The sequence below is a fragment of the Panthera pardus genome, unplaced genomic scaffold (genome assembly GCF_024362965.1).
Source record: "Panthera pardus isolate Hobbes unplaced genomic scaffold, ASM2436296v1 HiC_scaffold_6, whole genome shotgun sequence".
Classification (NCBI taxonomy): Eukaryota; Metazoa; Chordata; class Mammalia; order Carnivora; family Felidae; genus Panthera; species Panthera pardus.
This window is the reverse complement of record NW_026526991.1, coordinates 96,765,850-96,776,990: the sequence shown is the minus strand read 5'-3', so window position 1 is coordinate 96,776,990 and position 11,141 is coordinate 96,765,850. Positions and strand designations below refer to the sequence as shown.

The 11,141-nt window shown below is 35.9% G+C and overlaps 1 protein-coding gene across 1 annotated transcript; it reads right to left on the bottom strand.

Annotated features, from left to right (window-relative positions):
- Nucleotides 1-710: 710 nt before the first annotated feature.
- LOC128774972 (NKG2-A/NKG2-B type II integral membrane protein-like) lies at nt 711-10,383 on the bottom strand. Its single transcript, XM_053895261.1, has 6 exons — nt 10,197-10,383; nt 9,788-9,865; nt 9,281-9,334; nt 8,650-8,801; nt 1,406-1,509; nt 711-1,155 (listed from the first exon to the last, which is right to left on the bottom strand). Exons 1-6 carry the CDS (start codon nt 10,381-10,383, stop codon nt 1,035-1,037), a joined length of 696 nt encoding a protein of 231 aa, XP_053751236.1. The 3' UTR covers nt 711-1,034.
- Nucleotides 10,384-11,141: the final 758 nt, after the last annotated feature.

Below are 11,141 nucleotides of genomic sequence, written 5' to 3'. Positions count from 1 at the left end.
TTCTTCCTGGCGTCATGGTGTTGTCTCTCCTTTGGCCGCCATGGCTTGGTTGCCAGTTGCAGTCTTGCAGGAAGTCACGGGTATTCGTCCTCCAGCAGGTTCTTGTAGGCAATCTGTCAGTTTCCTGTCATCTGGTCTTTCCTCCTGATGCTCTGACAGAGAGTAACTCCTGTGTGCTAGTCACAGTCTGAGATCCTTCCTCACCAAGTTCAGCTCGTGGAGTGTGGAGGTGCCCTGCCCCAGAACAATCCAGTGAGCATGTCTGCCATGAAGCTGTGTGCACCCACATTGTCCTCGATGACATCTAAATCCCATCTTCAGAGAGCAAACCTGGCTTCCCAGTGATCCCTCCTTTAATTCCAAGATATTCTTTGTAATTTTATTGAACTTAGTAGCCTTCCTCTTAGTAAGCTTTCCCTTACAAGTAGATAATAACTGTTTACCTCAACTTCCTTCCTCGTTTCTGTCTCCTGACTCAATTCTGACTCATACCCTTGTCACCCTGGGGTGTTCAATCTTCATCTGAGGCCCTTAAAGGACTAGAACAAATCAGCTAATTTGGAAATCAAAATGGAATTATTCACTGTATTGAGAATATTACACTAATATTATGATTTGAAATTTATATATAATTATTTTACTAAATAGCAAAACATAAGAAATAAATACTATATACAGAGTATATTTTTTACACTAATATAATTAAATTTGAGAACAGTTCCATTAGACCAAGAATGAAGCCTCAAGTACTCTTTGGACTTTGGGTGATATATATGCATTGATGCGGATTCATCCTTGGTAAGAAATGAAACATTCTAGTGAGTGATGTAGATAATGGGAGAGGCCATGCGCATGTGCAGACAGGGACAATACAGGAAATCTCAGAAGCTTCTTCTTAATTTTGTTGGGAACCTAAAATTACACTAAAAACATTATCTTAAAAATATGCAGAATAAATAATCACATGGGTTTTGAAATAATGAGAGATGTATTCTTTATAAATGGTGAAATAACATTATACCAAAGTGAAATAACTAGAATGCCTGGTGCTTACAAATATATGGTCTTATTACTGAGCAGGGTGCAAAATACATTTTTTTTACTGGAAAATTGAAATATGGACACTTCTTGTCACTCTCTGAAGATGCTGACAACCTGAAATACAGAGAATTATATCTCATTAATCTTACCGTAAGATTACTTACGTCAAAATACCATAGTATTTTGATGAATAAACCATCCATTTTGACTATTACTTATATATCTCAATCTCCATATTTCTCATACCATTTTTCTCTGGAAAAACTTCAACTACTGTGTTTATCCAATTGTTCACACATTGCTCTTTTTGTTTCTAAGAACAATTCTTGTGAGGCATAAAATAAAAAATTGTCAGGAAACTTACACTTCGGAAGAAAATGTTAAGGCTTTTGTCTGCACAGCTGAACTATGATTTCTTCTCTGGGAGCCTCTAATCCATGTAGTAGCAGAGAGTAAATTCAACAAAAACTGTGAGAAAATAAATTTTATTGGAAGTCAAATACTAGCTCTTACACTCTTTCGAATTCTGTAGTAACAAATAAAAGTTCTTTCCTTCTAACTTTATAGAAACTTTCAAATTATAATATAATGTTACACACTGGACACATAAGTATAAAATTATCTTAGTAGGACTAAGTGAAAAAGACAAACTGACCGCAAAAACAATTTCAGAGTTTAGAAAATGGATCCAAGCTTAATAACTTATGAAATATAGTCTGTGGAAATTCAAGTCAAAAACACACGTGTAATCTTCTCGCCTAGGATGTTCCTGAGCCTCCCCACCTGCCCACCACTGGCTCAGTGATCCAGAAGATTGTAGCTTTTACAGTTGGGAGAAGCTGCAAAGAGCAATGGTGTTGGTGCCACAGGGGGAGACCTGATCAGCACTGGGGATGGGGATGAGTACCCATTGATGTTTCAGCTCCAAGTGCTGATTTTGCTCCGTAATGATGAAGAAAACCCATACCTGATCTGGTCAGAGGTTGTGGTGTTTGTGTCAAGCACTGTGACCCCCATAAATATAATGGAAACATACTGGATGTGAGAATATAACGGAAGAGTTGACATTAGCTCTCAACACTCTTAGCTTATGGAAAAAATATACACACATGGAGAGGAGACCAAGAGGAAGCCAGGAGAAAGTAAGAATACAGGAGACCTGAGAACTCTTAGCAACATTATGAACAGTCCCTCTCACAATCACAGACACAGGCACAGATGTCACACTGCAGAAGGTGAGTCCATACTGACTTGCAATATTTGAACATATTCTTTCTAAAAAAAATAGTAATTAACATCAAAGGTAAAAGTCACAAGGTCATAAAAATAAGCAATAAGAATTTGGAAACAATTGAACAAAACTATCAGCAGACAGATTTAGTGGAGAAGATTCTGCCATAAATGTTTGGCAAAAAAAATAGTAAATCTAGGAAAAATGACATACAATGCATGTTTCTGAATTATATTTTTAAAAAGTGTCTACCTAAAAAGTAAAAAAAAATGAAGAGAAATTTAAAAATGTCTTCCGACGAAAGGAAAGCATAGGTCAATAGAAACGTGTGCAGGGATAAGTTGTTGCACATATTAGAACAAAAGTATTTAGAAGTCATATTTATAAATATATGAAAACATTAAAGAAACCTTAGTTGAAATAATTGCATAAACATGTGATGGCAGCAATTTAGCAAGTAGGAAATATCAATAGAGAAATAAAACTATATGAAGAAACTACAGAGAATCTCAGTGCATAAATCCATACCGGAAATGTAAAATCCAATCAAGTAGAAAAAAACTGATGAATTTGAAGGAGTAACAAATTTATTTATACCTTAGGATGAGAGAGAAGAAAGAGAACAATTTACAGAATTCAGAGACTTTCAAAACAGTATCAGGAAAGCTGGCTTAGTTCTAAGTAGAATATGAGAAGAACAACAGAGGCAGAAAAAAAAAAAAAAAACAGGACAACAATCTTAAGGCACAACGAATGAACAACTTACTAATATCATTTATAATATTTATAGACACCAGAGACTTAGCAAATTGCTAACAGAATGAGCACGTACAAATCCACGTCTCATGACATCATAATGAAATGACTAAAGAACACTGGCAAATACAGACAAAGAAATACTCTTGAGGGAACAGAGTGGACTGTGAAGTGACTTAGTCAGTGTGAAAATCAGGGATGGGTGATATGTCTTCCACCTCCATCAGCCTTACGCCACATTATCTAGACAGAATCCATATCCCTACCCTGCACACTAGTTCCGAATGGAATGGGATACAAGCAGCAAGATGAAGGAACAGAAAGACACAGACTCTAAATCCCCCATGGAAACAATCCCTTAAAAATATCCAGACACAAACCGAGGTATAATCGGTCTAGCCAGCTTTGATAAAGGTGCCAGGACCATTCAGTAGGGAAAGACAGAATCTTTCACAAAGGGTGTTGGGAAACTGACTTCCCTCCCACATGCAGAAGATTGAAGCTGGATGTTTCCATTTACACCGTATACTAAAATTAACTCAAAGTGGACTAAAGACATAAATGTAAGGTGTAGAAGTTCCTCAAAGGAAAATTGGGGGCAAAATAAACAACACTGTATGTGGCAATGATTTCTTGGCTCTGCCACCAAAACCAGACCACAAAGGAAAAGTCCATTGTAGATAAATGTGTGATATCAACCTAAACATTTCTGTGCAGCACAGGGCATGATCAACGATGAAAAGACAGAGTGGAAAAAACACTTGCAAATCATACATCAAACAGGGAATCACATCTAAAATATAAAATTAATCCACAAGTTAGTACCAACAACAGCAAACACCAAAACACAATTAAAAAAATGGGCAAAAAATTAAAAAAGCATATTTCCAAAGACAATATAAATTGTGAAAAATCATATGGAAAGATGCTAATGATCAGAGAAATGCAAATCATCATGATGAGTTATCACCTCATACTCATTAGGATGGATGGTATAAAAAAAATCTCGAGGTGCCTGGGTGGCTTAGTTGGTTAATTTTCCAACTCTTGGTTTTGACTCAGGTCATGATCTCACATTTGTGGGTTTGAGCCCCGCATCAGGCTCTGTGTTGACAATGCAGAGCCAGCTTCAGATGCTCTCCCTTTCCCTCCCTCTCCACCTCCCCTGCTTGCTCTCTCTCTTTCTCTCTCTCTCAAAACAAATAAATAACATTTTTAAAAAAAGGGTCGGTGAGGAGGTCGACCAGGAGGAGACTACACACTGTTGTTGGGCATGTAAATCGGTCACCGTTATGAAGAAGGGAATGGAGCTTCTTCAAGAAATTGAAAATACAATTATCACATGAATCAGCCATCCCACATGTAGGAAACTATCTAAAAGAATTGAAAGCAAGATCTCAAAGATATATATACACCCATGCTCACTGCAGCATTATTCATTAGAGCCACAGGGCAGAAGCCACCCAAATGTCCACTGATGGATGAATGGAGAAAGAAAGTGTGGCATACACCTACCAGTGTAATATTATTCAATTGTAAATGGAAGGAAATCCTATCACCTGCTACAATATGCATGAAATTCCATGACATTATGCTAAGTGAATAAGCCACTCATACACATGAAAAAAAAAAAAAAACTCTTTGATTCCACTTATAGAAAGTATCCAAAGTAGTAAAATGATAGAAACAAGTAGAATAGTGGTTGCTCAGGTTGAGGGGAAAGTGTTGCAGGAGAATTATGGTGCAATTGAGTTCCAGTTTTACAAGGGGAGAGCTCTAGATATCCTTTGCAACAATGTGATAGTTAGCACTCCTAACTTAAACTGGGTGCTTCAACTGGTTACGATGGATGATCTAGTTAAATGCAATGTAAGATGTGCGAGAGTATAGGATTCCCGCTATATGACACTCTGGAAAAAACAAAATTATGGAGACAGTAAACTGATCAGTTGTTAACAGGGTTTAGGGGGTAGGAGGATGGATAGGGTGCGCACAGAGGATTTTGAAGGACGGGAAACTATTCTGTAGAACTCCATAATGTTTGATACATGTCACTATATACTTTTCCAAACGCATAAAATGCCCAACCTCAAGAGTAAGCTTTGAAGTAAACTATGGTCTTTGGCTGATAATGATGTGTCACTGCAGGTGTATCAGTTGTAGCAAGTGAACCACCCCACTGAGGGCTTTTGAAAATGAGACAGTCTATGAACTGCTCCTGCATTGACACATAGACAGTAGGGGAATACAGCATATATCGGTGCTATGTCTGAGTTTTGCTATGAACCTAAAACTGATCTAAGACACTAAGCTATTTTTTTTAACATGGGTAATGTGTCAAATTCTATGTTATGGGGTCATGGTATTTTCTGCAACAGCTTAAAAAATAAAATCAAAGTCAAATCCACAAAAAGAGGTGATCTTGAGAAGGGCAGGAGAAAAGCAACTCATTATATTTACGTAAATAACAATATGATTAAAAGATGAGCTCTCACTGGAAAAATAGTGAAAAAAAAAAAGAAAGAAAGAAACCCCCCACACACACACACACAAATCAAATAAACAAACAACCAAAACAAAGCAAAAATACCTGTCAAACAGGAATTATACATTCAGAAAATAGTTTTTTACAAAACAAGATGCATAAAGACCCCACATCAGACACAAAAACGAACAGAATTTATTCTTACTACACCTGCCTTTCAACTATGTTCTTCAAGCTACAATTAAAATGACACTAGATGGTAACGCATATCCGCAAGAAGAATTAGAGATCACCAGAAATGATAAATAGGTCGGTAAATGTTTAGATCTGCGTGTGTATTTTCCCCTCTGAATTTCTTGAAAAGATAAGATAATTTGCAGCCATAATTATAACACTGCATGGAGGGATCTATACTATAAACCTTATATTTTTAGCATTTGTTAATGTGTGTGGTACAAAGTCTCCATGAACGTTTCCTTCAGGTTTCCAATGTGAAAGCATGAAAGCAGAGAAGGTAAAGAGATGCACAGTTTGTGTTCAGAAACCAGTGTGAGCTGGCTTCAGTACAGCAATGTGAGAAGTACAGATTTCCACTCTCTCTGACAGTAGGTTGTTCCTTTGAAAACTTGCCTAAGCTGAAATAGTGTAAATTGAGGAGGCAAATAGCATTAATTTACATGAAAAAATTGCTGAGCATTCCTGTTCCAAAAATTCACCACCACCCTCAAAACACAAAACACAAAAAATAACGTCCCTTAGGCTTTTCTGATACATCAAGACATGCCTTGTGAATGGAGAGGTACAGAAAATAAATTGAGATGAAGCACAGACACTCAAAAATACAGTTCAAACCTATGCCTGATACTGATATACAGAGTGGATTGTTTTTTGAGAAATGAACTTGACAGGAACAGTCTTGCTCCTCGGGCTGTGAGCTGCTTCTCTAACATTAAACTAGCCCTGAACACAATGAAAGAATTGCTATGGAGAATACATGGTAAAAGAAGGCATTTTGGATCATACGGAAGAAACAGAGGACAAACGTAAGAACAAAATTCTTACCAGGTGTAATGGACTTTCCTTCACCTCCTGTGTTTTCGAAATTGTTTGATATTTGAAGCACAAGTGTCAGTTGAAGCAAAGTTATAACATGCATGTGATTCTCCATGTAAGCAGAGAAATATTTAGGACACTTATAATATAAATGGGACATACATTACCATAAATGGTAATGGACCATAGAGGCAAGTAAGTCTCTACATTTTACTCGACCTGCTGTGGGTTGTGATAGACTGTGTAGACTGTGATCTATGAATATACAATCACCTATATAAAGATATATAATATCTATATTACTTATATCAAGGAGATTAGAGCACATGTGTGTATATATATATATAACTTTATGTATATAAAGTTACAGATGAAGAAAAGACCTACTTTACTATAAATGATGCTCCGTCAATGAGGTAATGATGTAGAAATATACAACTTTCACTCTTATCTCACAGCCTCAGACATATAGCATCACAAAAAATAAATTCTAATTGGATCATAAATCATAATGGAAAGTTAAAATATAAAGAAATAAAGAAAAAGGTAAATATAGGAAAATAATATAGGAAATTCTATTCATGAACTTTGGCTAACTTCTGAAATAGGTCCAATAATACTCACTGTAACATACAAAACGCTAAGTACGACCATGGTAACATTAAAATTCTGATCATTAAAAGACTCCAATAGGAGAGTGAAAATGCAGATGCAGGTATTTGCATCTTAAAAGCTCAAAAAAGAGCTCAGGTCTAAAAAATGACAAAGACTTCTGAGAAGTGAAAAGAAGACACCGTCCTGGAGAAATGGGCCAGAGACACAACCCAGCACCTCTCATTCTCACCAAAGAGAATAGCCTTGAGATTTGCAACCCAGGAAAATGGTACTGTTTCTACCCATCAGAGCCTTTAATTAATTTTCCTGAGACTGCTGAGTTTTGGATCAAAGGCCTATTTGGTACAATGTATTTTACACCATAAAATAGAAAAATGTAGGGATAATTTAGTATAGTGAAATATACACATATCTATGACTGTGCAATTCCATACTAATGCTTACAGAAAAATGTAGCATGATTATACATGAATACAATTATGTTACATTATAAATTATTATTTTATTATGAAAACCATACATTTATTTTACATAAATATATTATATAATATGTCGCTATGTGTAATAAAAGATTATCAATATGATATGTGGAGGAAGACATAGAAAAGACTTTTCCTAACATAATTATTCATAATACCCACTTACAAAAAAGGAACTAAATTTCTGAGAATGGTTTTTAAAATGTCATATTCATATGAGAACAGTGAATATTCACAAACTATAGTCAAGTGTGTTAATATAGATGGATTACAAGTAGCACCTGGGAGAGAAGGGAGACACACATAAAAATGCACCCTGAATGATTCCATTGATATACAGCCCCAAAATAAGCAGAGATATTTCATAAAAGGAAAATGGGCAGGCCTCATAAAGGCTCTAAACTTCAGTCTCATGATGTAATTTAGAATTGTGTGATTCTAAGTACATTGTAATCAGTGTGCACAATCATATGCCTAGTTTCCTTGATGAGTTGTAAAATGAAATAGTAAAGTTAATTTCAGACAAAAGAGCATTTCTAGAAGCACAGGATCCTATGAAAAGCAAGAACTGGAAATTATCAAATGTATATTCAAGGTATAAAAATATAAATAATGTGTCATAGAGTCAAACCATGGAATATTAAAGACTTTAAAAGAAATAAACTACAAATACATACAAAACTATGGATGAATTCTACAAGCATAATATTAATTGCAAGCTTTTCCTTTTTAATTTTTTTAACATTTATTTATTTTTGAGACACAGAGAGAGAGCACGAGCAGGGGAGAATTAGAGAGAGAGGGAGACACAGAACCTGAAGCAGACTCCAGGCTCTGAGCTATCAGCCCAGAGCCCCATGTGGGGCTCAAACACAGGAACCTTGAGATCATGACCTGAGCCGAAGTCGGAGGCTTAATCCACTGAGCCACTCAGGAGCCCCATTTAATGACAAGCTTTTAATAGAATCTGGAAACATTTGAAAACTTACCTTGTCCTCTTCATCATCATAGTAGAGCAGGTTAGATTTCTTAGAAGTACAGGACGTCAAACTCTCCTTCCATGATTTTCTCTCAGTGCTAATGTAATAGCAATTGTTGGAATACGTAAACCACTCTTTCAGACAATGACAACAGAGACATGCTGGAGAGAGATAATACGAGATATTATCCAAAAAGCTTTGAATATTACAAAATGAAAATTTACATACTGTATATGGATACACGTATGTGTACCTACCATATTCATATACCCTCACAAGCTGATAAAGTTAAAACAAAACACACACACTCAGAGAAGAGTTAGGCTTTCATCTCTTAATTTATGTGCCCAAAAAGGAACCACAAAAATGTCCACATCTACATGTCCTGAGAGTCAGTGAACAAAATCATCTTTATGGAATGATTTATCTTTTATCATGTTATGGAAGGAGGAAATGTGAGGCAATTGTTAACAGCAGGTACCGTGGTTTTGAATGAGTATTTCCCCCTCAGTCTGGAGGTTCATTAAGCGATTTTTGAATTCACTTTTTCCAAAAGAATCTGTTATGATCTTTGCCTACTTGAAGATAAAGCTAAGATAGACACGAAACTAATAACACAAGTATGCAAGGGATGGTGTACCTTTCTGGATTGTCGTTTCCAGGGACGTTTTGTTCCGCTCTGATCCTTCAGTAGCTAGAACATTAAAGCAATTCTCAAAAAACATAATATTCAATGAAATAAATCATAATAATTTGAGTTTCCTAGTTTAAAATTGGGTGTGCTCTTTTACCAGAAAAATTGAATAAAGTAATGAACATGAGGGGGAAAACAATTCAAAAGCTTAAAGAACGAAACCTCACCATCTCTTACAATATTTCCTTTAAGCAATCTCAAGAATTAATGTGCATTTCACCATAAAGTCTCTTGTATGACTTGCCTTTGAGTTATTAAATCTAAATATGTGTTTAATTCTGCCTAAACTTATTCTGTTATTTCTACTTTAGATAAACTCTAAATAATCATTCCACATTTAGAGCACACATGCATTAAAATGAGACAATAAATTCAAAGTGTTACACACTATGTCAAGGAACTAATGATCAGTAAGGTGAAAATTCCCTTTTAGTCATTCAAACACATACTTACAGGGGATAACAGCTATTGTTACCACAGTGGACATCAGGACGAGGCAGAGGATTCCCAAGATACCAGCAATGAGCTTCTCTGGACATGAAGGTGAGTAATAGGAAGAGAAATGCAAACACTGAGAAAGGATGCCTGGAAATAATCATTTACGAGATATACAACAGGCAAGTGAACCGAAAATGCACTGGGAATCACATACAATAACCTGCACCTCAAACCCATCACTATCATTGGAATCTTCTCTCAGAATATACCAATGCATTCAATTATAATACCATATTCCAACCTCCAGCTCTGGTCCTCACAAATGAAAACTATGAGAGATCACTTCCTACTCTTTCCCTATACCCCAACACCCCAACTTCAAATCCTAAAATAGACATATTTGTCTGTATTAAATGTTTTTTACCTTTGCAGGGAGAGTTCTTGCCATTCCCTTGAAGGGCCCGAGAAGCATTTTGAAGATTTAATTCTGCATAGGCTATCTCCTCCTCAGTTACTGAAATGGAACACTTCGTGCCCTTAGGTTGCACTTGCTGTCTTTTTGAGCCCTTAGCATGATGGAGTTCCGCATAAGTCACGCCTTGGTTGTTCATGTCTGCAGCTGAGTAGTGTCAGGTACAACGTGGATGAAACTTCCCTGAAGGTCTTGATCAAGAGTGTGTGTCATGTGTTGACGACATTGCTAGTCCAGTGACACCGGGTGGGGTGCAGGGTGAGGGATACTCCTCATTTGCAGTTGAACAATATAAAGTCTGGTACTAACTTGTGTAGAGATTGAAATAAGTGTTTCATGATAGAATAAATGTTTTTTATTTACAATAATAGCATAATAATACTGATTGGAAAACATGTAAGGCACTAAATTAGTGAAGAAAGGAATTCATGAATAATAGTGTCCTCATTAAAGTAAGGTCAGATTCCACAGACATATTTCAACACTATTAGAATAACCAGATTAATTAAAGTGCTGTATTACAAAAAAGTGTTGTATCAATTTTGACAATGTTAAAACCCATTACTGGTTGAAAATTAGGTGCTCTAAGATTGGAGAATATTGTTTTTAGTACATATAGGAATTTCCTGTTGCAAACGACTTTTATTTGTGGTTTGAAATTGTGTTTCTAAAAAGTAATGCACTGCTATCAAAGTGATATTTTACTTTGAACATCTGGGGAGTTCTGAGAATTGTTAAATTTTAGAAGAAATATTTCATATGTTGCAAAATGTTACATGACACACTAAGATTGCCCAGAGCAGGAACAATAGTGAAAACAAAAGGAAACAAAGCATTTTTTAAAAGAGGACTTACCATCAGAAAGTGACAACTGACTTAATGGCAAAGATATGAAAG

What these genes read in the sequence shown, in the direction of transcription:
- LOC128774972 (XM_053895261.1), bottom strand. Translation starts at nt 10,383, where the DNA reads ATGAACAACCAAGGCGTGACTTATGCGGAACTCCATCATGCTAAGGGC. An exon ending in ATGATGATGAAGAGGACAAG is followed by an intron (nt 1,510 to 8,649) that starts GTAAGTTTTCAA and finishes ATTTTCTCACAG; the next exon opens with TTTTTGTTGAATTTACTCTC. An exon ending in TTAACATTTTCTTCCGAAGT is followed by an intron (nt 1,156 to 1,405) that starts GTAAGTTTCCTG and finishes TCTGTATTTCAG; the next exon opens with GTTGTCAGCATCTTCAGAGA.